The following is a 27,997-nucleotide window of genomic DNA, read 5'->3' as shown; positions in this document are numbered from 1 at the left end:
GTTGTGTTCATCAAAGAAACATTTAAATGATCAAAGACTTATATATCTCTTTATTTCCATACACATCTCCATGTTTATATTTTAAACAGTATATTTATTGATTTTTAAACAGATCTGATCAGTGATCAGTTCAGCTGTGTCTCCAGATTACACTGCAGCGCCCTCTAGTGTTTAAACATGAAAACACACTGATAACTATTACACATACATTTATACAACAGTTATCAAATAAAAAATGAGTCAAAAACTGAGAATAATTCTTGTATATAAGCAAAAGGGTTCATGTACTGATTTTGTCTGTTTGCAGTCCTGTTATCTCTGCAGATATGAATGTGTGGTGAATAATAAAGCCACAAATATGTCAACAAAGTCTCTGTACAACTGCACACCTGAAGACCCCCATAATACATTAACTGAAAATTCCCATATATTGTGTCCTTAATGCCCAAACACATTAAGTTGCATATTAATGAAAGTTTGTATCTTTGTTTATCATAAACTTCTAAAAAAAAATTATAACGTGAGCTCAACAGCACACAGGATTATTTTCTTGTTTAACAGAAAGCAGTAAAACTGTAGTAACTGATTGTTACTGTAGATGATGATGTTACACTGGTGATGTTTAGGATCTATCAGCTTTGTCCAGTAAAGGATTCATCTCCACCACCGCTGATTTATCACTGACATCTGCTGAATCTGCAGGAAATACCAATTAAATCACAGAGAGGGAGAGAGAGAGAAAATTGTTTATTAATGGGAAGCAAGACTGACAAAAATAATGTCAACAATTTACCACTGAAAAACATTTACAAAAAAAATTGCAATTCCTTTGAAACGAGCATCATCAATATAGGTCAGTCATTTATTTTGATAGGTAAAGCTTATTTGATGCATTTTATTCACATGTGCTGTTGTCATGCATACTTGGATTGTACTGTATGTAAGAGGCGTATGTGGTTGCTATTTTTATTTTGTACACTAAGTGGAGTATTGAGTTAAGGGAGATGTATAAAATGACAAACAGGAAATACAGCACAAATGTGAGATAATGAGCATTGTGAAATCAGTGAAAAGACATATGTAAAATGTTAGTACACAGCAAAATCCCCAGTGTTAAATTAACACTGCTCGGTGTTTATATAATCCACACCAAGATTGGTGTTAAAAAAACACTAAATCAGTGTTAAAGTTAATAAGATAATGAAGAGATTGAGTCATTAATAGTGAACACCTGCTGGTCATTCTGTGTCAAATCAACAACATTTTGGAATTGTTCCTGTCTTAAAATTTTTATTTTGTTGACTCTTTTTCTGGAGAAAGTAATACTAAAATGAGGAAGAAAGCCAAAATATTAAATGCAATAGATAAAATCCCTAGAGTTTAATGAACACTATCATCATCTCTGTTTGAAAACTAAAATTACAACTTGCTTGCAGAGTTACATGGATGAGGTTTAACTTCTAAAGAACTGCTGTAAATCTGGTTAATAAAGTAAGTCACCATTGCTCCGATTAGTGTTTCCTTTAGTTGGGTACTTGGGTCTTGAAGTTTAGTGTTAGGTTTCTTCTGCTCATTGTGGCAGTGTGTTTATAAAACACATCTGCTAAAGCAGAGGGAGATGAGAGAAATTAAGTCTATAGCTGTTACTATGATTATTAGTATGAAAGTATAAGTCTTGGGATTCAATGATATCATAAAATAGTAACCACTGAATGAATATAAGTGTTTAATTTATGTTCTGCCAACCCTGTGAAGCTCCCATGAAATCCAACAGTGCTGTAAAAGTCCACATACCCTGAAGAGTTAAATATTGTTTAGCCAAATCTAATCTGTGGTGTCAGTCAGACACACTGAGACATCAACAATCAGCCTATAAAACACAATCATGGTGACAATCAACAACAAAACGTCATGCCGCAATGCATGCTGGGTACCAGGATTGTAGAAAACCCATTCATAAATCCCATCATGCATTGCAACATGACAAAAATGTAGCAACTTTCTTATCATTAACTGTCACCATCGTTGAGATTTGTATCAGAAATCATGAAGTCTCTCTTAAGCAAAAAACAACAAAAAAACACATGAAACACTTATTCAATACAATGTCATTTCCATAGAGCTTTTTTATATGCCTGTTTCTTCATAATTAAATTGTGATCAAATGTTTCAATGATTTGTAGAGTAGAATATAATAAAAATAAACAATCTGAGAAGGTCTGGAAGAGCTTCCCTCTACATGAAGCAATGAACAAGTGGTCTTACTAAAACATTGTTACTATTGCTAAAAGAGGAGAGTTACATCAGTGAAGGTCAAGGGACAAATGCCTAACTAAAGGAAACACTAATCACAATAATGGTGACTTCAAATGAAATAACAAACACAAACTTAAGATTTAATGTGATACATTTTGTGATAAATGTCTATTTGACTTGTGAGACATCACGTCAGAAAGAAGATTTGTCTACTAAATCACGCGTGTGGATGCTGGAATAGTTGAGCACTTGTATTTTGTTCTGACAGCTGTTTAGAAGTTAAACTTATCCATTTAGAAAATAACTCTGCAAGTTATCATTTTATTTTTCAAACAGAGATGCTGATAGAGAGGCAAACGTGAAAGATTGCAGCTTTTGGAGGCATACACCCAACAGTATTCATCTATTGTATTTAATAATTTGTCTTTCTTTATTATTTTAGTATTTTCTTCAGAAAACGAGTCATCAAAATAAAAATTTAGAGACAGGAAAATGTCCAAAATGTAATTGATTTGAATAACCAGCAGGTGTTCACCATTAATGTCTTAATCATCACTTCATTATCTCATTAACTTTAACACTGATTCAGAGTTATATTTTTAACACCAGTCTTTTTTAACACCGATCTTGGTGTGGATTATATAAACACCAAATAGTGTTGATTTAACACTGGTAGAGTTAATTTAACACTGGGGATTTTCCTGTGTATGAATTTTGTGACTTTGAGTTTGAACTCTTTAAATACATATTTTTACACAAAAACATTGTAGGTCAGCTGTCAAATCCATTTTTAAAATAATTCTTAAAAATCAATAAATCTCAATTCAAACTGATTTCTAAGTCAGAAAGATTTAAAGCCTGACAAGTGTACTGAATATTACCTGAGTTCTGCTGGTTGTGAATGTTTCCATGACCTTTGATTGTTAAAAACAAAAACAAAAATCAATATTTATTGTAAAGAAGCTGCCTAAACTTTACTGTTTCACTGAATGCTGATATAAGATGAAGTGAATGATTATATCAGAAGTGTTGAGTTACTCACCAATGACATCAACATTAAATATTCTGTAATCTGTGATTATTCCATCAGTGTTGATCAGCTTTAGTGTATAAACTCCTTCATCTGTCTGTCTGATATCTCTGATGATGAGATCTCCAGTCTGAGCGTTCATCTTCAGTCTGTCTTTGAATCTCTCAACATCTTTATATGTAGTCTTGCTGTCGTCTCCATTCATTCCAGTTATCAGAGTGCTTTTATCTTTTGAGATCCACTTCACCGCATCACCTTCTTGTATTTTAACTTCAGTGTGTAGAGTAACAGATCTTCCCTTCATAGCTCGAGCTGTTTCAGTCAGAAAACACACATGAAAACAAACAGAAAACATTATTCAGGAATATTTGATTCTGATTGGACAGTGGCGATTTCCAAATACGTTCATAGATAATAACAGCCTGAGATTAACACAAATAATCATAGCACTCATATACAGCAGCTGGGTTTACTTAACATTGGGGTCCTGATCACCCTTTCATGATTTATTCTCTGATAACAACTGAATGGCTGTACTTGATAATCTCTTACAATAACTGCAGTCATTTCAGACACACTGAAGAAAATAAAGTCATCAATAATCTCATGTAAATATTGTCTTTAACAATATTTTGTGTCAGTTTAAAGTATCACCACATGTTATGAACATTCACAGTTAAAACAGTGTCAATATGTAAACTCATCTACTGACCATACAAAGCAACAATAAATTTTCTCTCTTTGTTTCCGCTGCTGTTCTTGATCTGAACTTTATAAACTCCAGAGAGTTCAGATCTCATGCTTTTGATGGTGAGATCTCCGGTCTGATGATTCATCTCCAGCCTGTCTTTAAATCTCTCATCAGTGTAGTCATTTAATGAAGGTTTATCAGTGACTGCAGTGCATTGAGCAATACACTTGTCTTCAGCTCCAAACATCCATATTATTTCATCATCTTTCTGTATTTCAGTAACACAAGTGTCTAAAGTGACAGATCCCCCAACCTTTCCTGTTCTGATCATCTCTTCATTTGTAACATCAGCACATACTGTAGATGAGAGAAAAATGATTTTACTCATCAGTTTAAATACAAATACAACTGTCTGTCCTCTGACACCAAGAGAAACTTTCTATTGAGGTGCAGTCTCAAGTCTCAGTTCACTGACTGAAAATTGAAATCAATTCACATCAGAACTGCAATATAACAAAATAAGTGAAATCTTTATACAAACTGACCCAGATTAAGAAAGTATATTAACCTCTTAACTCTTTCCCCGCCAGCGTTTTTTTTTTAAAGTTGCCAGTCAGGGCCAGCATTTTTCATAATTTTCACAAAAGTTTAATGCCTTCCAGAAAGTTTTCTACTTCAAATATATAAACAAACAATATATCAAATTAAAGAACAGACCCTCTGCTTTCAAACCAAAAAAGAAGTTTCATCCTACCTTTATTATTTCTCTATCACCTCTCAAATATTGGTAGGTTTCTTCAAAAACACCCAATTTTGAGCAAAAAGCTGAGATAATTCAATTTTTCTGAAGGACTTTTGATAGAGATGAGACGCAGAGCAATCTTTAAAACATACACTGAGTTCTTTCTCTTTCACATGAGGCACTACTTCCGGGTTGTGTAATTTGCACCTGCTGGATAATAGCGGTATTGCGGAAAGCCGGAAATTCTCGTCATTGGCAAGGTACAGTTTTCTCTTAATTGACGCGTTATCTCGTCATTTGCAGGGAAAAAGTTAAAGGTGGACTGTGTAGATTTTAGTAACATTTAGTGGTAACGTGGTGAATTGCAATCAACAGCTAAGTCCATCTCGGTAATGACTGTAACTATTGTTCCTTGAGATAGGAAATGACATTTTTGGGAAAGCTTTGCAGCATGACACACGTGAATAGTGTGTCAAACTAGTTCTATATTTAGACGCCGCCGGATGAAGTTACAAATCCCAAGGTTATAAATCCCGAGGCTAGATATCCCGAGGCTTCATTCAGCTTCTGCTAGAATGAAGCAAGTGCTGCAGGCAAAAGAAGTTATGGCAAAGAGACACAGTGACTCGTTCCCTATCTCAGGAAACCATGATTACAGTTGTAACCGAGACAGTACCATTCGATGGAACTCAACGCTGTGTTATTCTGAACAAGATACCCACTACGCCATAAGTAATTGTATCTGAAGGTGTCCATGCTCAACTTAAGGCAAAAAAACCTGCGATCCAGGTAAAGAAGGGAAGTCTAAACTATAATACACTGTAAAAAATTGTGCCGTTAAATAACAGTAATCAACTGGCAGCTTGGTTGCCAGCAAGATAATGTTATTTTACGGTTCTGCCTCTGTTAAAATACAGTTCTACTTCCGTTAATTTACAGCTCTCCTATTTTAACAGTATGTTAATGTTATAATGCCCTGAAAGAAACTCATTTCATTTAGGAAACCAATTGCCTGATCCATTCAAGTTTATAAATATTATATATATATTTACATGGTGGTGTTAGTATTGTGAACTTAATTAATTTGAGTCCACTGAAAACAAATATTACTTCTAAAATTGAACTGCAAACATTTAAACTTTGACACAAATCTCATGTAGTTCACCATGAGCAAACTACACAGTTACTGCTTTAAAATAAAACAACAGGCAGCATAACATCAATGATCTACTGCCCATCCTTGACCTAAACAACCACACTACTCTTCAGCACAATGGTAACCCAAAAACTGAGCCAAATCCTAACAAAACAAAACATTAAACACTAAGAGATCTCTCACATTATCATCTTGTGTAAATCCCCTGAACAGTTTTTAAGTTCACATGATTTAAAAAAACAAAATACAAGGACTTTTCTCCAATGTCTGTGTGAAATTAACATATTTCTGTATGCAAATTTGACTGTTAAGTTTTCTGTTTTTTAACAGCTCATTCTGTTAAATAACAGTAATCAACTGGCAGCTTGGTTGCCAGCAAGATAATGTTTTTTTACGGTCTCCTTCGGACTGTTAAAAAACATTAGCATTCTGTGTTTTTATATCTTACATATTTAACCCTTTAAACCCCATCGCAAAATCCTTGGTGTCAAAAGAACACTGCTTAATGTGTCCACACTACAAAGAGTAAAAGAAACAGAGCCAATGTTGAAGTTAATGAGATAATGAAGTGATGATTGAGTTAATGATGAACAGCTGCTGTTAACAAACACAATCACTGAATAAAAGATGAACACGAACCGAATTAAAGAGAAAACAAGCAGAAACTCAACTTATAGACTTAGAAGAGACTCAAACTTACTCAGATCTCACAAGAAGATCATCAAACAACTCCACAAACAGCATTACCATCTTCACTTATTACAAACCAGTTAGATTTTATATTATATGTACATTAGCTCTTACTGAGAAATAAATCATACGGTGTGGTTTCCTAAACAGGTATTATCTTAAACCAGGAATAGTTTAATTAGGAAATTTAACAAGTTTTAACAAACATGCCTAACTAAAAACATTACTTGTGCATTTTCAGGCGAAACAAAGGGCACTGATGTATTTTAAAATATGTCAGTGCAAGTTGTTTTGAGTTTGGACAGCTCTAGTCTAATAGTCTAATCCCTAAATAATAGTTACCATTCTCGTGATCAGCGGTTGATTTAGTAGGACTCTTGATCCTTGGGTTTGCCCTTTGGTGTTATATTTATTCATGCCTTATCAATGTGATTTGAAAGACATTGAATATGGCAAAAAAGTATAAATAAAGTGTTATCACTAACTAATGATTGTTATGGTGTAAGTCTCATGAGTCAAAAGTAATTTACTGATTTATACAGAAGCTCATAACTGATTAGATGGGTGGCAACCCCTTATAGTAGTCTAATAATGTGACAGAAACTGAGTGTTGAGGTAGCCAGAGGAATCTTAAAAACATTGGGATTAAATGAAATTAAAAAACACGAGCAAACTACACACACAGAGATCAAGAATCAGGCTATGAATCTCAACAATGGTGACTATCAAATGAAAAGCTTCATGCTGCAATGCATGCTGGGTATCAGCATAGTACAAAACTCATTAGGCCGATGAACTGTTTTTCCATTTTCTTTTGTCACCCTAGTTGAGAATCGTAGGCTGATTCTTGATGTTTGTGAGTGTCATCTGAGGACTAGTGGTGGGCAGAGCGAGGCTTCGTGAAACACTGAAACAGTTGAATCAAGTGTGCCGTATGTTTTGAGGCTTCGAAACATCAATCCGAAACCGCCTCCACAGTGACACCTAGCGGTCGAATCCGAAACCGCCTCCACAGTGACACCTAGCGGTCGTTTGCATGTCTTTACATGAAGCAGCCTTGACAAGATTTTAGACGAGCGCTAACAAATTGTATCCCACATGTTGTTTGATTGATACACAAGTGATAGAATGGGAGAGTGGATAGTGCTCTTGACTCTCATGCGTAGATCTTAGGATCGGACCTGGGAAATACATGCGCTACGTCATCATAATTAAATGGTTTTTGTTGTTGTTTTAACATCTGTTTGACAACTGCATGAGCTTTTAGGCTCACAATTGTCGATAACTATAGGCTATTCCGGTCTATTTAATGAAAAAAAAGATAGAATAGAGATATACCAAATAAATAATAAGAGATTCATAAAATTTATCAAGCCATAATATGCCACATTGTTTACATATAAAGATCTTTATTCAAATATATAAATTGTTCTGTGTTGATAAACTCAACCAGCTACTTGTTTACATATAATTTCTCCAGCCTTTGAAAACATTCTCACACAAGGGACACTTGTTGCTGGCATGCATTTTTTGTAAGTAGCCTAAGTGTTACATACCTATGAGGAAAAATTACTTCTTTTCAGTAATTTATAGTATTTGATCTTGCCAAAAACGCATCTATGAGGTATTGTCAGTTTTGTTTCCTACCCTGTCAGTTTAAGATTCGAAGCAGATTCGACAGGTACGCCACCTTTCGAAATACTTGTGAAATGCACCGCTTGGTGTTTCGAATCACTTCATCACGTGACATGGGTGTTTCGAATCACATTTCGGAGCAGTGTTTCGAAACATTTACGCTTCGGGATCTCGACACAGTGTCGAAACGTCAGTTTCGCGGGAGCCATCCCTACTGAGGACTGTTTTCACGTTTGCAAAAATACATTTGTAGGCAACTCTGTCAAGCTATTAGATTACTGTTATACTAATAATTCATGTAATGATTCTGATTCAAATATGTAAATACTTAGTCATTACATCCCTAAGAACTACTAATTTTTATGATTAAGCTTCATAAGGCTGGTAAGACAAACTACTGATCAATAATCAGACATCCAACCTCACGAGAGTCTATCATCTCTTGGTTTTCTTTGCCATAACAAACATGCATCATAAAGACACAGTTATAGCAACCAGACTGAAAACCAAGTCAAGAGCCCAACTAATGAAAACAGTGATCACCATAATGGTGACTTTAAAGAAAATGCTTGTAAAGTCTAGTAAACACCTGTTTGTTCTCAGTAAGAACTGTTGTAGATGTATAACAGAAATAAAGTCAACGTGGTTTATAAGTGAAGATGGTAATGGTGTTTGTGTAAATGTTTAATTCTCCTCTGGTGATATATGAAGAGATTTAATGTGTTGTGTTATTTTCAGTTGATGTTCATCTAAGTCTTTGTGTCTGTAAGTGTTTCTGCTCATCTCTTCTCGTTTTTTATTTATCTTTTCTTCAGTGATTCTGTTTATTAGCAGCAGGTGTCCATCATTAATGCTTCAGTATCTGAACTCATTGATTTGACTGCAGGTGGATCATTAGGACACTAATGTAGGGAATAGTGAATGAGGGTGTAGGGTGTGATTTGGGACGCAGTCTTAAACGGTGGACTCTCAGGGCTGTAAATTCACATTATTCTGAAAACTGTTTTTTTACAGAATGCAGAATTTAACAGTATACTTCTGTTTTTGTTAAAAAACAGAATCATACTGTTAAATTTGGCTGTTTTTTAACAGCAATTTTTTACAGTGTAGCTCATAATATTATGCAGGGAAGACCAACCCGCAGCATCACAAACATCGTGCATAGAGGCCCCTGACAAGTAGTGTTGCTTTCGTCAATGAAAAGAATGATCGTATCCTCGTCAATAAACTTTCACATGACGAAAACGAGACGAGACGCAATGTAAATGCTGGTCATGTGATGATGACTACAATTAATTGTATAATGAAATATTGTTGAAAAGTGATTTACAATATAAAAACTATGCTAAAATGTCTCTTCTGACGAGACGAAATGTTATAACGTTATTTCGTCTCTTTTAGCCATTCCAGCATCTCCGCGCCCCCGCCTCATGTATGTGTGGTGTCATGTGTGTTGACGCTGCACAGATCAATCAAAACATCCGCAAGAGCGATTAGAAAGCATGTGAAATGCTGTTTGCTCTCGCGATGCTTTGATATCATACACCATCTGTTAGCACAGTAACACGCGTAACAATTGATGGACAGCTGTGCCGGAGAACACGCATTATGTCTCCAAATGGAAAATAATCCAAAATGAAACCCGTGCATCACTTTCAGGTCAGTTCACCTTCACCAGCATGTTAAAATGTATAGCATTGACTTCTGACAGCACAAACTCATCTGCTCGATTTAACAATGTACCAATTTATATCATGTTACTTCAATCATTTAAATGACATTGTGCTGAGTTCCGGTTTGAAGCATGGTCTATCTATGCTAAAAGACCTTGTTTTGTAACTTATATGCTAACAACAAGGGTCTATGCTCTTATTTATTAACTAAACCTGCTTAATTGAATGCTTGAGTGTTAAACCTGTATTATTAAGAACATAACCATACATACCAACTTGCTTTTGTTAATAGACATCTGCTGTTTTCTTAAAGCTGAAATTTAATTTACTTACATTTTTAAAATGTGTTTGGCTAAAAGAAAATGTTGGTTTCGTCTACACTACTACTTGGTACTTATACTATATTGACTGGGTTAAATAGAATTGCATTACTAAAAAGAGTACAATAACTAAAATTTTCATTCATTAAAACTAGACTAAAATGTAGTCAGTTTTCGTTGACTAAAACTAGACAAAAGTTGTCATGGATAATTCTGACTAAAATAAGACTAAAATGCCCAGACTTTTAGTCGAGTAAAACTTGACTAGAATAAAGACTATGAACGTGACTAAAACTAATAAAAACTTGTTCCAAAGACTAGACTAAAACTAAAATTAAAACAGTCTACCAAAAACAACACTACTGACAAGAGGGCCTGAGAGGATGCCATACTCGTAGTCTAGTGTGCCCTAATTCGTTGAGGTGAAGTCATATCTCGCCTAATACTATATAAATATAGCCTCTACAATCCAGTTGCTAATTGTCTGCTTAGAGGCTGAACGTCCTCTACTCAGAGAACCGAAAAAGACCAAAATGTTTCTCAGATCTTCTCCAAATGGAAGATCTCCTTACACATTCTTCTAATACCCTAACAGGACATAGAAGATGTAGTCTCTGTTGATCTGCTGACACGTGTGGAGGAGGATGAAAGACCAGAAGAACCAATGTCGTAGCCACATTGCTAGAAACTTTCGGAATATAGCCCGATATCGGGTGTAAAATAACCTTAATTTTCCCTGGAGCGAAATCCAGACATGAAGGGGAAGCTGATAATACTTGCAAATGCCAACTCTCCTCAGAGAAGTAATGGCTCCTCATATCCCTACGCATAGTGCATAGGACTCCTGGTTAGGGTGGGAGACGCCGGAATCCATGCTCAGCAGCTGCAGGTCCTGAACCGTGAGGCTCGCAGACATTGCCTGATTCGTCAAACAATCTTAGCAGTAGTTTCTCACAATGTTCACACGCCTCCCCCTAAAAAAAAAGTGTGTGTGTGCTGCGCTCCCAACAGACAAAACAGCTTGTGAGTATCCCTGTTCATGCTAAAACGAGGACAGGGAGTAACACATGGCTTATATCATTCCTGGTTACTGCTACTAGCCATTGTTTTAATGTTACTAACTGAACACAAAACAACTTCTAGATGGTTTTAGAGAGCGTGGTCAGACAGAAGGACAAGACACATTAAAGGCAGAGAAAGCAGGTTTAAGTCTAAAAAAAGTCTAAAACACTTTTCATCACATTAGTTTAAACTGTCTTTATATACCAGTACATAAGTAAAATGTAAGTACTCTGAAAAAGAGAGTATAAAAATCGGGGGTCTGGAGACCTCTCACAGCTGTTTTAAACACAGCTAATTTTTCTATTCTCTCCACTCCCTCCCTTCTGGGTTTCTGCTAAAGCCACGCCCCCAAAACACATGAATGCGCGACGCCAACCGGCTCTGCTGGGAGAAGCATTTACCTCAGACGAGCGGAGAGGAAGGAGCGCGGTGCATGTAGTAACATCATGTCAAAATCGCATGTAATAATACACCTAACTTAATCACTATGAATATAAACAAATATGATAGCTTTAAGTACTCACTATTAAGCTAGCATATCGATACTGGTCAAGTTTAAAATATATTTTGTTTGAACAAACAAGCTAGTTATATTTATAAGACAAAGCTAAAAACAGATTGCATTGATACAAATTTTTTCATTACCATCAGTTACACTTTGATGAAGGTGAATTTCGTGGAAGATTCATAACATATAAGGTGTTTTGCATGTAAGAGTTTCCGTGAAGAAAGCATTGTTGACTCTGATGAGGACTACACTCCGGAGACAATACCACTACCGCATTGTCGACTCAAGGAAAAGCAACGCGATATTTACTCTCGTTTGATTTCTTCCTTTATTCATTTTTTTGCCTTGTTTGCCTTCGCTGACTGGATATGCAGGTAATGTGAGTTCTGAATGCTCTTTCTCTTCCGTACTTTTGCTCTTCCTAGAGTGCCTCGTGCAATTTCAAATCAATTGGGTGTGCGCATGTGTGGGCAGATCCCGTAGCAACAGGGGTGGTGCCATGGTCGCGAGAGAGAGTGATAGTCGAGCAAACCAGTCATTTGTTTCGTCCCGAATGGAAATAGTCACGCTGCATAGCGCTCCCCAAAATGTCATTTCATGATACAGCGTTTCTCAAGAGGGAACTACAGTAGCCGCCAGTGGACAAAGTTATTTTCCGAGACATTTTGCACAAAATTTTGTTGACAGGTGTACAGAATCTTACCTAAGTTTTTCTGGTTCTGAATGCCACCAACTACATCAACACTGAATATTCTTTGTGTTCTTTTTCCATCAGTGTTGATCAGCTTTAGTGTATAAACTCCTTCATCTGTCTGTCTGATATCTGTGATGAAGAGATCTCCAGTCTCAGGGTTCATCTTCAGTCTGTCTCTGAATCTTTCGTCATCTGTATATGAAGTCTCGCTGTTGTCTCCATTCATTCCAGTTACAAGAGACGTTTTATCTTTTGAGGTCCACTCCACCTCATCACCTTCTTCTATTTTAACTTTAGTAGATAGAGTAACAGATCCTCCCTTGATAGCTTGCGCTGTTGAATGAAAACATTAATATTTGATTTTGATTGGCCAGTGGTAATATACCAAATAAGTTCACCTGAAATTAACACAATAACACGTAATAATTCAGGTGTCACAGACTTTAAATTTGACCATGAATGAAAATTGGAAGGGTCGGTGCAAAACCTTCAACTTGTTTTAAATTTGAAGTCTGCAACAAAGTCCCTAGGCCCCCTCATTTACATGCCAACCCCTCTGATAGCTTAAAATAAAAAATAAGGAATTGTTAATATGTCAGCCTGAAAGATTGACCAATCAAAATGCAATGGCTGTTTTGCAACTTATCGGCTTTGAACTGTTTTGCAAACTAATGTTAGTCTGGTAAAAATAAATGTCTATGTTTTTAAATTACAGTGATTTATTTTTATATGACTTCTCATTGTAGAGCAGAAGAGTATTTGGCATTTGGAATTCTGGAATATTGGGAGCCCTGAATAGTTTATATGCGCCCTCATGCCGTGCATCAGATTCAGTAGGTGGCGGTATATGCACCTATGAGGTTGGTTCGCAACCCGTCTTTAAACCCTACAAGAATAAGAGGGTGATGTGTACATGCGTATAGCTTTGGGGATAGTCTTGTATTAAAGGTGAAATACTGTTCAGTTTCTCGAACACACCAATTGTTTCGTGTCTTAGGACATTGATGTGTCGTCACGAGGTGCAGAGTTTAATTTGGATTTGTCTGTGCATGTTTTTTTTACCATCCACTTGCATTATACTACTGACAGACTGAAACGGTTGGACTTAAAAAAATCTACATTTGTGTTCTACTGAAGAAAGAAAGGTCACCTACATCTTGAATGGCCTGGGGGTAAGCTGATAAACATAAAAAAGATGAACTGTTTCTTTAACACTCATATACAGTCAGCAGGGTTTATCTCTACTTCACATTGGCGTCCTGATCACACTGTCAGACTTTATTCTGTGATAACAACTGGATAACTGAACTGTACATGATTCTCCCTTATAATAAGTGCAGTTATTTTCATTTCAGATACATTTAGATACATCCATCTACTCACCAGAGTAAGCGACATTGAATTTTCTCTCTTTGTTCCTGCTGCTGGTTTTCATCTGTACTTTATATTCTCCAGTGAGTTCAGTTCTGATGTTTCTGATGGTGAGACCTCCATTGTGATGGTTTACCTCCAGTTTGTCTTTAAATCTCTCATCAATATAATCATATAATGTAGATTCATTACTGCCTCCAATGTATCGAGCTATACGCATGTCTCCAAACGTCCACAGAATCTCATCATCTTTCTGGATGTTAGTAACACAAGTGTCTAAAGTGACAGATCCCCCCTCCTTTCCTGTTCTGATCATCTCTTTATTTATAACATCAGCACATAGATAAAAAACAGAAGAGTAGTGTCACATCAGCTTACTATACTGGAGAAGAACATGAGCTATACTCTCTCAAACACAGAGATAAAGTACAGTCTCAGGTAGAATTAGGTTCTGGCTAGACAGGATACAGCTAAGGCCTAATGAAAGGTTAGGTTTAGCTTTTTGGTAAAATTGGGATTAAAACATCGCTCATCCAACGAGATTTCACAAGATTTTGACCGTAGCTCTATCCCTTCTAGCCACAACCTAACCACACCAGCCTAACAGTCTGAGGCCGGAAGTGGGCGGAGCAAGTATTGCAATACTATTCCGCTACTTCCATGTTTTGGACTGTTTCAAAGTTTAAAACCTTGTTACTATCAAGAAATGTATTAAAATATTCAATTGAAAAGTTTTAAAAGAATTTACCATATATGAGAGGCAATTATATTATATATAAACCTATAGGGTGATTTAGATATGTGTGCATCGGTGGAGGCCGGTGACTTCTCTTCTGAGGGGTGTGAATTCAAAATATGTATTCGATGTGTCATGTGAACCCAGTAGCGCCGCTTCCTATACGCAGAGTACGCAGTATGCATAGGGCACCATCTTGATTGCTCAGAAAATAAAAATGTTTCATTCTGTATAAATATGAACGCATTTTGCGGTGACAAAGCAGAGGACGAGACGCACCATCCACACATCTTCGCGCCCCTACCACCTCACTGTAGATGATTAAATGGGTGTTCAATGTCGCTGCACAGATATATAACGCATAAAAAACATAAAAGTACCGCGAGAGTGACTAAAAAGCACAGATTCATAGATTTACAGGTACAGAATCTTACCTGACTTCTGCTGGTTTCCTTGAACTTTGGCTGTTAAAAACAAAAATCACCCAATCAATTCACACAGTTACTTTGTAAATAAGGTTTATATTTATCACATAATATTTACATCTGTTTAATTAAGAAATGTAAAAAAGCACAAGTATGTTTATTTGTATTCAATATTAAGGAAAATCAACAAACAATTCATCTGAGCTGCCTAAACTATTGCACATGACATTAATTCAATATTAAATTTTACTCTATAGTGAATGCTGAAAAAGTGAATTATTATTTCAGAAGTGTTGAGTTACTCACCAACTACATCAACATTAAATATTCTGTATGTGATTTCTCCATCAGCTTTGATCAGTTTAAGTGTATAAACTCCTTCATCTGTCTCTCTGATATCTGTGATGGTGAGATCTCCAGTCTTAGCGTTCATCTCCAGTCTGTCTCTGAATCTCTCAACATCTTTATATGTAGTCTTGCTGTCGTCTCCATTAATTCCAGTTACAAGAGTGATTTTATCTTCTGAGGTCCACTCCACTTTATCACCTTCATTTATTTTAACTTTAGTAGGTAGAGTAACAGATCCTCCCTTCATAGCTCGCACTGTTTCGATCAACAAACACACATGAATACAAACAGAAAACGTCATTCAGGAATACTTGATTCTGATTGGTCAGTGGTGATATTATCAAATACCAACCACTTAAAATTAATACCACACAAATACCCTCATCTCGGTACATCGGTCATCTTGACAGGTGCAGTTTAATACAAACAAATAAATATATATGTACACTACAAAAGTTTAGGATCACTTGACTAAAATGTTAACTATGATCTTAAAAATCATTTAATATGAAGGTGTATGCTGGCAAACAGTTTAATTTCTTTTATTAGAAAACAAAAATGTTATTTTAAAATATTATTTTTGAAATAGATGACTTACACTGAATATTGAAGAAAAAGCAACCAATGAGAGCCCAGATTATATATGAACTCCTTCTATACTCTTTAAAATTCAACATAAATTGAAAATTTAAGAAGCTTCTTGAAAAAATGACACGCGTACGGTTATCAAATTTCTAGACAAAGGGTGACTGCACTTTAGATAATAAAATATAACAGAGTTTTTATTTATTTTGGATGATTTTAGTCACCAACATAATTCTCACACTTACATTTGTGTTATGCCATGGTTTGGACAAGTTTATTATTATTCTGTAATATGAAAATAATATAAATAAAGAACGAGTGAGTGACCCCAAACTTTAGACCGGTAGTATATACATAATAAAGAATTTTTTTACAAAGTATGTTTGAAAGCATCTTGGCTGTCAGGAAATGTTTTTTTCTTCAATAAGAGCTGCATTTCTTCAAACTAAGTGAAACTCATCTACTCACCAGAGAAAGCAACATTGAATTTTCTCTCTTTGTTCCCGCTCTTCCTCTTGATCTTTACTTTATATTCTCCAGTGTTTTCAGTTCTGATGTTTTTGATGGTGAGATCTCCGGTCTGATGGTTCATCTCCAGTTTGTCTTTAAATCTCTCATCAGTTTTATTTAATGTAGGTTTATCAGTGCCTCCAGTGTATTCAGCTATAGTCGTATCTTCAAACATCCACTGTATCGCTTCATCTCTCTGGATTTCAGCAACACAAGTGTCTAAAGTCACAGATTCCCCCACCTTTCCTTTTCTGACCCTCGCTTAATTTATAACAGCAGCACATAGATGAGAAAAACACAGAAGATCAACATTACATCAGAACAAGTCAATGTACTTAAGAACAACACAGATTATATTACAACATAAAGATTATTCAGAAGAATTTACTCATCAGTTTAAATAAAAATACAAGATCTTAGTTTACTGAAAACATAAATCAACATCAGGAACTATACATCACTCTCTTTTATCTTCAAAAAAATAAAAGTAGCAAATCATATCTAGAAAAGCTAATAAATGGATGCATTTATGGAGAAGAATTATATGATATATTTGAGTGATACCAGTAAATCACTTGATTTACCGGCCTGATCTTACAGGAATATGTAAGTATTTTATGAGTTAGCTAATTCTTGTAGATTCGAACAAAGTGAATAACAAAAAAGTATGATTATAAAAAGAATGATGAAGCCCCTCCCCTAACCCCACCCCTAATCACACATCAACCGAACAAAAACATACAAAAATGGTTGTACAAATTAATACGGATTGGGCACCAAATAAAATACGTGAGATTGCCATGAGATTGTGTTGGATTAAGGAACATTCATTATTGTTAAATAGTTTTGAGCTACTAACCTTTGAGATAAACATTGAATTTAGAGTTTGATGTTCCTTTGCTTCTGGTGATCTTAACTTCATAAAGTCCAGCGTGTTCAGCTTTGAATTCAGTGATGGTGAGAGATCCAGTTTCACTGTCCAGTTTCAGTACGTCTTTAAATCTCCCATCAAGAGCTTCATCATCTATAGTCATCTTTTTGCCTTCTTTTTTGAGCTCCTCATCTTCAAACATCCACTCTACTACAGTATCTTTCTGTAGTTCAATATAAGTGTGTAAAGTGACAGATTCTCCTTCCACTACTGACAATAACTTCACTTCATCTATCAAAGCAACACATAGAAGAGAGAAAGAGAGAGAAAAATATATTTTACAAGTGCTTCCACAGCACATTAACATGGTCCTTGGCAGTTCATAAAATAAACATGTGGAGGTGCTGTCTCTTTCAAAAGTCAAAAAAGCAGATGTAGGAAATACAAGATTCCTGAAACCACTGACGATAGGTTGATGTCGTATGAAGTGAAACCATAAGTTTGTGCAAGAAACTCAACCTGATTTTCAACATTTCAACATGGGTAACAAAAACGGTCACCTCTAAATCACCTTAGTACTTTAAAAGTTGTTTGACAGACTAAGAACATTTAAAATCAATACTAAACATCCACAGATTGTATTTACAGTTCTACACTAAATTAATTAAGCAGAACTTAAATTAAATATTTACTATCGAAATAAACAATACTCCTTAAAACTACCCTAATACAATTAAGAAAGTTGAAGAGTTCAGATGCAAAACCCTCTAAATGTGTCTGCTATTTTTAATACTTTAATGGCAAAAAAAATATTATTATAATATTATTAGTCAGTGATTCAAATTCCCCTTAAAGCAGAGGTGCCAAAACAAGGGACTGCGGGTCAAAGTTGTGCTGCAATGACCTTTAATTTTGTCCCTCATGCCACGTGTGATAAGGAAAAAGGATAAAAGTCATTGACGCATTATGTTCATATTTCTAATTAAACATTTTCTAAAATGTAATTTTTTTATTTGTACATTACAAAAAATGTCAATTAAGATTAAATGTAAGCAATTAAAGTAAATAAATGTTTTAATGTTCATGCATACTTGAAGGTGTATAGCCTGCATTACGAAACTCAACGAACTCTGGTACTAGGCTAATAATGGAGAGGTGGAGGCAGTGGCACACAGACAAAAGGAAATTTAAAAATAATACATTTTTTACAACAGTTACCTTCAAAAATAAACTGGATTAGTACGCATATGATGTTTGCTTATTTATGTTTTATATAAAAAAAATTAAATTAGGACAATCAGGGCAACTTCAATTTTAATATAACACAGCAACATTTTGTTCCGGCCCATGGCCCTCAGTCAGGTTTGATTTTTGGCTCTTGGTAAGAAAAAGTTTAGGCACCTCTACCTTAAAGGTGTAGTTCACCCCAGAATGAAATTTTTTATCATAAATCACTTACCCCTATGTCATTTGAAATCCGTGATGAGTCCTTTGATTATGTTCAGTGCTGCGTTCTTTTGGGACAGCACTTTTGGGAGTACTTCGACTCGGCACAGTAACACCCTCCCTCTCCCATTATGAGAGTGAGAAGGTGAGCGGACTTTTCAGGCGAGTCGAAGTACTCCCAAAAAAGTGCTATTACGCCATAAAATATAGTTCCTCTTTTAAATCCGTTTAGAAAAGCGCTACGTTTTATTTTGTACCACCAAACCTGCTCGTATAACTACTCGTCTTAAATAGGAAAAACATTGATTTGTTTGGTCACTTCTAACTTTATCTCTGAGTGGTACCATTGAATGAATGGGGCTAAGCTAAATGCTATCCAAGCGTCGCAGCACGCTCCAGCGCTTACGTGCACGCACACAGATGATAGAGGGATGTATCAACTCTTCTTAGTTACGGTAATAACATATTTTAATATTGAAAATGAGTAGACTATTCCTTTAATACAACATCTGATTTAGTATTAAAATTACATTTTTACTTTACTTTAAAATTTCACACATAAAATACTGAAGTTGTTATAGCCTACATCCAGTGTATGGAAATGTTTTCATTAATAAAGGTTCCATCCACTAATGGTTGTTAGCTTTTTTAATTACTATCATAAGGCACATCAGCTGGCGAACCATTTGACAGAAAAGGCTTAGAAGTATATAAAGAAAAATTAGTTTACACAAACTTTACAGCTATGGCAGCGAGACAGCGCTGGCAAAATCGTGCAATTTTTTACTAGCAAATAATACACATTTGTGGTGTTCCACCTCATCAAGCAGTATAGACATTTCGGAAGCAGTGAAGCTGGGCGATCTCTTTTTGCTGACTTTTTTCCAGACATATAGTGAATGTCGGTATGTCTCTCATGTTCGCGCTCTTATTGAGGAAATCATACACACATGAGCGATTTGTGCCAATAATGTGATACGGCTGGTGGATAATAAGCATACGTTGTGGAGAACATTAACACACTTATGGCCGTAAGAGTTTGGAATTGCACACTTGCTAAATTATAAACACATACTCATATTTATTTCCGCATGTACATTTCAATGAGCCCCGATAAATGCAGTTTGTACTATTTCTAAAACGCGTCTTTATAAAGAACATTGTTTTCTCAATACTTTACCTATACCGCTGTGAAGGAAAGAGCGCACAATCGATCATTGAGGCATCAATATCAACCTATTCAGCACCTCCACCATGGACAGCACCTGCTAAGGTCGAACTTTAGAAGGTTTACCTTTAGCAACATCCTAAGGTATAGTTCGGAGAACACACGTAGGAAATGTGTATACCTTTTGAGTCTTCGTAGCACCCTATGAGACAACGTTATCGGAGAACGCAGCCCAGAAAACATTTTTAGATGAAAACCGTGAGACTTGTGACTGCCCTATAAACTTTTAGTCAATGGACACTATTCAAGGTCAGAAAAGAATGAAAGACATCGCTAAAAAAGTCAATATGACATTAGTGGTTGAATAAGAATATTATAAAGTGACAAGAACACTTTTGTGCACGAAGAAAACAAAACTAACGACCTCATTCAACAATTTGTTTTTCTCGTTGCCGGTGGGATTTGCATTTTCTTTTGGACACGCTCAATGCGTTTAGTTTCAGTGTACGGGACAGTAACAAGCCTCATGGTTTTTATTAAAAATATCTAAAAATTTATTCCGAAGGTAATCGAAGGACTAACAGGTTTGGAATGACCTATAAAAAGTGATTTATGATAACATTTAAGCGTTGAGTGTTTTCTCAGTAAAATTCCAACGAGTTTACAACCTGTTTTACTTCATTTCTCTAAGAGCAAATGTTTTTGCTTTATCACACATCTTTACCATATAAAACTACCACACCCAAGACTTTCTACATAAGATGACTGTGTGATAAGAATAAACAAGACTGTAAAAAAAAATTCAGTGGAATTTACAATGTTATTGCAGCTGGGTTGCCGGTCATTTACCGTAGATTTAAGTCTTCATCTTTACAGAATAAAACTATACAATAACAGCCTCATGCAAAGCATTCTGGGAACCAGAAATCATCATCAACCTTTTTCTGTTTTTTGCTTCAGATTTTGTTTCCCAGAATGTTTTGTTTGATGCTGTTTTTTTTTTAGTTTTACTCTGTAAAGACAAAGACTTGTAAATGTTTAATGTTCATTTAACTTTGAACAAAATGTTGCCAGTAAATAACATAAATTTAAATCTACGGTAAGTTACCGGCAACCCAGCTGCAATAACACTGTAATTTCTACTGAATTTTTTTACAGTGAAGCTTAAAGCAACTTGCACTTCTTATTGCTGTATCAACTGAAGATTAAACTTACGTTTAAGTTTAGAGATCTTTCGACGATACAAAATCAAACCAGCAGCAATAACGGCAGCAATAACCAGGAGGAAGAAAACACATAATCCTGCTATAACACCTGATGACAGACCTGATTCTGTAATGACAGAGAGAAACAATCAACATCATTTTTAACATACACATAATATACGCTATAAGTTGCAGAAGGGTTTACAAAAATATTTACTTTTACATTTTAGTAAATAAAGGCTCATATTTTAAACGCTCAAAAGAAGAGTTAAGTTTAAAATCGAAAATTCTTGTTATATATTGACTTTATTCTTGAGATTCTACGACTTTATTTTTGCTATATATTAACTTTATTCTTGTTAAATACTGACTTTATTATCGTTAAATAACGACTTTATTCTCGTTAAATAACGACTTTATTCTCGTTAAATAACGACTTTATTCTTGTTAAATAACGACTTAAATAACTTATTCTCGTAAAATAACGACTTTATCCTCGTTACATAACGACTTTATTCTTGTTAATTAACGACTTTATTCTCATTAAATAACGACTTTATTCTCAAAATTATATTTATTCTGACTTTTTTCTCGTTAAATAATGATTTTATTCTAGCATTTTAATGACTTTATTCTCGAGATGGTTTTATTTTTTTATTTTAGCTTGGCCCTAATCCTCCTTGGTAGGACCTCTTCATGTTATGATCTGAATTATTTAAACACAGCTAATAATCTTTACTATGAAAGAATTGAGATACTCACCCCTCACAATAACACTGAATGTCTTGTATAAGGTTTGTTTGTTTCTGCTGATCTTTAGTTGATAAACTCCAGTGTATTTAGGTTTGCTGTCAGTGATGATGAGATCTCCAGTTTGATCATTCATCTTCAGTCTGTCTCTGAAACTCCCATCAGTGCCATCAAATACTGAAGTCTTATTGTCCTCCATATCAACTTCAGCTATGAGAGCACTTTCATCTCCAAACCTCCACAGTATCAGATCATCTCTCTGTGTTTGAACATTACAGGGTAAAGTAACAGATTCACCCTCAGTCACTGTAAAAGACGCCAATTCACTTGGTCCAGAATTAATAACAGGAGGAGACGCTACAAGAAACAGTAGCACAGACAGATTAAGAAGCTTAAATCAAAATTAATTTGTAAAGCAAAACATATTTACACTCACCATTGACAGTAACATTAAATCTCTTGTATACTGTTCCATTGACAATGTTGATCTCTGCTTCATAGAGTCCTGAGAATTTGATCTTCATGTTCTTGATGGTGAGATCAGTCTGACTGCCTGATATCTGCAGTTTGTCTTTGAATCTCCCAGGTGCATACCAGATCTTATTTTTAACAATTTCAGCTAAAAGATCTTTAGATTTGCCTTCTCCAAACCTCCACCAGATCACATCATCCTCCTGTAGCTCAATAAGATCAGTTTGTAGTGAGACTGAATCTCCAGCCATCACTGTCACTGACTTCACATCATCACCAAACACACCTGCTGAAATATAGAGATTAATAGAGAAAAAAAATGCATCTCTAGATGGAGCAGAGGTGATTCTAGGGTTAGAGCATTAGGGGTGCTGAGCACCCAATGAGCTCCGCTGCCACACTGTAAAAAATTGTGCCGTTAAAAAACAGTAATCAACTGGCAGCTTGGTTGCCAGCAAGATAATGTTATTTTACGGTTCTACTTCGTTAATTTACAGCTCCCCTATTTTAACAGTATGTTAATGTTATAATGCCCTGAAAGCAACTCATTTCATTTAGGAAACCAATTGCAGGATCCATTCAAGTTTATAAATATATATATATATTTATATGGTGGTGTTAGTATTATGAACTTAATACATTTGAGTCCATTGAACACTAATATTACTTCTAAAATTGAACTGCAAACATTTAAACTTTCACACAAATCTCATGTAGTTCACCATAAGCAAACTACAAAGTTACTGCTTTAAAATAAAACAACAGGCAGCATAACATCAATGATCTACTGCCCATCCTTGACCTAAACAACCACACTACTCTTCAGCACAGTGGTAACCCAAAAACTGAGCCAAATCCTGACAAAACAAAACATTAAACACTAACCGATCTCTCACATTATCATCTTGTGTAAATCCCCTGATCAGTTTTTAATTTCACATGATTTAAAAAACAAAATACAAGGACTTTTCTCTAATGTCTGTGTAAAATTAACATATTTCTGTATGCAAATTTGACTGTTAGGTTTTCTGTTTTTTAACAGCACATTCTGTTAAATAACAGTAATCAACTGGCAGCTTGGTTGCCAGCAAGATAATGTTTTTTTACGGTCTCCTTCGGACTGTTAAAAAACATTAGCATTCTGTGTTTTTATATCTTACATATTTAACCCTTTAAACCCCATCGCAAAATTCTTGGTGTCAAAAGAACACTGCTTAATGTGTCCACACTACAAAGAGTAAAAGACACAGAGCCAATGTTGAAGTGAATGAGATAATGAAGTGATGATTGAGTGATTAATGATGAACAGCTGCTGTTAACAAACACAATCACTGAATGAAAGATGAACAAGAACCGAATTAAAGAGAAAACAAGCAGAACTCAACTTACAGACTTAGAAGAGACTCAGACTTACTCAGATTTCCTAAGATCTCACAAGAAGATCATCAAACAACTCCACAAACAGCATTACCATCTTCACTTATTACAAACCAGTTAGATTTTATTTTATATGTAGCCTACATTAGCTCTTACTGAGAAGTAAATCATAATGTGTGGTTTCCTGAACAGGTATTATCTTAAACCAGGAATAGTTTAATTAGGAAATATAACAAGTTTTAACAAACATGCCTAACTAAAAACATTACTTGTGCATTTTCAGGCGAAACAAAGGGCACTGATGTATTTTAAGATATGTCAGTGCAAGTTGTTTTGAGTTTGGACAGCTCTAGTCTAATCACTAAATAATAGTTACCATTCTTGTGATCAGTGTTTGCTTTAGTAGGACTCTTGATCCTTGGGTTTGCTATTTGGTGTTATATTTATTCATGCTTATCAATGTGATTTGAAAGACATTGAATATGGCAAAAAAGTATAAATAAATTATTGTCACTGACTAATGACAGTTAGGGTGTTTGTCTCATGAGTCAAAAGTTATTTACTGATTTATACAGAAGCTCATAAGTGATTAGATGGGTGTCAAGCCCATATAGTAGTCTTATAATGTGACAGAAACCGAGTATTGATGTAGCCAGAGGATTCTTAAAAACATTGGGATTAAATGAAATAAAATTGCAAGCAAAATTCATACACAGACATCAAGAATCAGGCTATGAATCTCAACAATGGTGACTATCAAATGAAAAGCTTCATGCTGCAATGCATGCTAGGTATCTGCATAGTACAAAACTCATTAGGCCGATGAACTGTTTTTCCATTTTCTTTTGTCACCCTAGTTGAGAATCGTAGGCTGATTCTTGATGTTTGTGAGTGTCATCTGAGAACTGGTTTCAAGTTTGCAAAAATTCATTTGTAGACAACTCTGTCAAGCTATCAGATTAGTGGACTAATAATAATTCTTGTTATGATTCTGATTCAAATACGTAAATACTTAGTCATAAACATTCCTAAGTATTATTAATTGTTATGATTCAGCTCCATGAATCTGGTAAAATAAACTACTGATCTACAATCACTCATCCAACCTCACGAGACTCTATCATCTCTTGGGTTTCTTTGCCATAACAAACATGCATCATAAAGACACAGTTGTAGCAACCTGACTGTAAACCAAGTCAAGAGCCCAACTAATGAGAACAGTGATCACAATAATGGTGACTTTAAAGAAATTGCTTGTAAAGTCTAGTAAACACCTGTTTGTTCTCAGTAAGAACTTTTGTAAATGTATAACAGAAATAAAGTCAAAGTGGTTTATAAGTGAAGATGGTAATGGTGTTTGTGGAAATGTTTAATTCTCCTCTGGTGATATATGGAGAGATTTATTGTGTTCTGTTATTTTCAGTTGATGTTCATCAAAGTCTTTGTGTCTGTAAGTGTTTCTGCTCATCTCTTCTCTTTTTTTATTTCTCTTTTCTTTAGTGATTCTGTTTATTAGCAGCAGGTGTCCATCATTAACGCTTCAGTATCTGAACTCATTGACTTGATTTCAGGTGGATCATTAGGACACTAATGTAGGGAATAGTGAATAAGGGTGTATGGTGTGATTTGGGAGAACAGTCTTAAACGGTGGACTCTCAGGGCTGTAAATTCACATTATTCTGAGAACTGTTTTTTTACAGAATGCAGAATTTAACAGTATACTTCTGTTTTTGTTAAAAAACAGAATCATACTGTTAAATTTGGCTGTTTTTTAACAGCAATTTTTTACAGTGCACCACCCACTCTTTTTTCCTACAGAAACCAATAATATGTCTATTGTAAAATAACTATCATTTTAACATTAGTTCTACTAAGTCCAAAATCCATTTTTTTGGAGACATTTCAGACATGAAAACGGGTCAGGGGTGAAAAAGATGAGAAGAAAATTACCCCTCTAGGGTCCGGGAGCATGCTCCCCCTTAAATTTTTTTAAAATTACATATTTTAAAGCATCAACCTGATGAGTTTTGAGATGCATTTTTTTGCCAACCTTTTTATTACTTATTAGTGGGGAGCTAGCACTTTTTTGCCATTAATGCCATATTAAAGTATCAGGACAAAAGGTGGGCTACAGCAGCAGTGTGGGTATGGTTTTATGTGGATATACAGTGTGTCGTTTTAAGCCTTTGTCAAAATGACAAATCTCCTAATTTATAACTTTTATGCCTACAACATATGGTATGTTAATTTATAGTTTAATTTGCAGCTTTTCTTTTAACAGTCCTTTAATTGAACCATTACCTTTACTATATGTCTAAAACAAAACACTTGTGACTCCTGCACTAAGGGTTAAAAACGTTATCCCCTTCATATTAATCTACATGTGATAAACTAAAAAAAATAGTTATTGTCTAGTTTGATAGTCAGACAGTTAGTGATTTCACACATAACTTACCGGTACTGGTGGTATACAGTGATATGTAGTTTGTTTTCACTCTGTTCCAAACGCCATGTTTTCATGACGACTGACCAGAAAAGACGCACGTGATGTCATGTTTACATGACTCCCGATTGTTAAAATAAGTCTCAAATTAACGATAAATCATACAATAAACTTTAACAACGGAGACACACGTACTGTATGCAACTACCCACTGAGACGCACAAAACTGCATGCGTCTTGCGGAAGAACATTGTAACCGGCACTACTTCTCACCGTTTAAGTCTATGGACGAGTCACCCAGGTACTGTACTACTCCGCAGCGCGCGGGTACCCACCGGACTAAAATAATCCGAAAATAAACACTTATTATACATGTACCATGGTGATTCAGTATAAGACAAAAAACACGGCTTGAAAGATTGATTCGTGATGTATTCGCTCATTATAAACATAACGTAAACATTTTGTAAGATTTGAACAAAAAAGTTGCATCACAACACTTTTAACTGATTCTCTCTCTGCGTGTGTTTCGATGGTACAGAGAAGTAAAAGAAGAGGATGACACCATTTGCTAAGCAGGGAGGTTTTCATTTTCTACCTTAACATATACATTTTAAACCACAAACTACGGAGTATGTTTTGGACATTATTTAACCTTGTCAAAGACAAACGAACATTTTAGAATAAATACATTTCTTGCTCCAAGTTTTAGGGGTGCTGAGCTCCTTTTTAGGGGTGCTGAAGCACCCCTAAAAAGAGGCTAGCCTCGCCCATGAGATGGAGGTTTGAAATATCATTGGTGTTTGAAGACCTTACATAATGAACTGAATGAAAATAATGAATGAAAAATGAAAATCTACACAGTGGACCTTTAAACCTTTTGTTATGCTGGTACAGATCTTACATTATATATGTTCGAAGTGAAAAAGAACAATTTACATTCAGTAAACAGATACCCGGTTGTGCCATCACCACAAAAAAGTTTATTCATTCTGTTCCTCTCATACAATGAGTCCCCCACAGTCTTTAAAAAAAACACACTTGTTGACTTGACTAATTCTCAACAATCCCTAACTTTCCTTTTATTAACTTTGTTATAATTACTAAAACCCAGTGGTGCAGTTCAGGTGATGCACACGTATGCACCATATGCTTACTTTTTTGCACAGCGCTGTTTGCATATAAATCGTACATATGGTTTTTATGCAATGTACTACACATAAAAGGTAAAATTATTATTAATAGTACTGAATACTTAAAATATTTAGTATAATGTGATGTGTTAAATATTATGATGCTTTGTAAAAATACTCTTGTAAAAATGTCTTATCATCTCAGTACAAAAGTAGTAAAATTTTTCTATAAGGACAATAAAACATATATATATATATATATATATATATATATATATATATATATATATATATATATATATATATATATATATATATATATATATATATATATATATATGTTTTATTGTATATATATTATATATATATATATATATATATATATATATATTATATATATATAATACTTTTTCTGTTTCTTTGATTTCTTGATTTTCATGTAAAAGCTACCTGAAAACAATGCAATATTGTAAAACAAGTGCCATTTCATTTGTAAGTCGTCTTTGTAAAACATAAATCTAAAGTATAAGATTAGTAAATGTTTACTGTTTATAATGCGAAAGTGAAAGCATGGTAAAACTAAACACTCACCACACATATGGAAAATGAATAAAATAATGATTGTAAAAATCGTCTTCATCCTGCTGTTGATTCTAATAAGAACAGATTAAATCAAGATATTCAGTTGAGGTTATGAACAG

General features: G+C 34.9%; 2 protein-coding genes across 3 annotated transcripts in view; one reads left to right on the top strand and one right to left on the bottom strand.

Annotated features, from left to right (window-relative positions):
• Nucleotides 1-27,997, top strand: part of LOC135748239 (uncharacterized) — a 180,797-nt gene that overhangs the window by 98,036 nt on the left and 54,764 nt on the right. The gene's annotated exons all lie outside the window — the stretch shown is intronic.
• On the bottom strand, nt 22-27,997 carry LOC135721133 (uncharacterized). Of its 2 annotated transcripts, none has more exons than XM_065243296.1 (14): nt 27,888-27,997; nt 22,309-22,632; nt 21,885-22,229; nt 21,133-21,249; nt 17,292-17,594; nt 16,391-16,693; nt 15,296-15,592; nt 14,999-15,028; nt 13,841-14,146; nt 12,467-12,790; nt 3,999-4,334; nt 3,299-3,598; nt 3,138-3,170; nt 22-696 (listed from the first exon to the last, which is right to left on the bottom strand). In XM_065243296.1, exons 1-14 carry the CDS (start codon nt 27,934-27,936, stop codon nt 623-625), a joined length of 3,141 nt encoding a protein of 1,046 aa, XP_065099368.1. In that variant the 5' UTR covers nt 27,937-27,997; the 3' UTR covers nt 22-622. The 2 variants fall into 2 exon arrangements, with proteins under 2 accessions (XP_065099368.1, XP_065099369.1); XM_065243297.1 differs by having other exon boundaries at nt 22,309-22,629; nt 27,888-27,973.

Source organism: Paramisgurnus dabryanus, chromosome 24 (assembly GCF_030506205.2).
Source record: "Paramisgurnus dabryanus chromosome 24, PD_genome_1.1, whole genome shotgun sequence".
Lineage (NCBI taxonomy): Eukaryota > Metazoa > Chordata > Actinopteri > Cypriniformes > Cobitidae > Paramisgurnus > Paramisgurnus dabryanus.
The sequence above is the reverse complement of the archived record's forward strand: the minus strand, read 5'-3'. Positions and strand labels throughout refer to the sequence as shown.

Coding starts and splice junctions, on each gene's coding strand:
- LOC135721133 (XM_065243296.1), bottom strand. CDS start 27,936: ATGAAGACGATTTTTACAATCATTATTTTATTCATTTTCCATATGTGT. Junction 22,230..22,308: donor ATTTAATGTTACTGTCAATG/GTGAGTGTAAAT, acceptor TGTTTCTTGTAG/CGTCTCCTCCTGTTATTAAT. Junction 14,147..14,998: donor AGGAAACCAGCAGAAGTCAG/GTAAGATTCTGT, acceptor TTATAAATAAAG/AGATGATCAGAACAGGAAAG.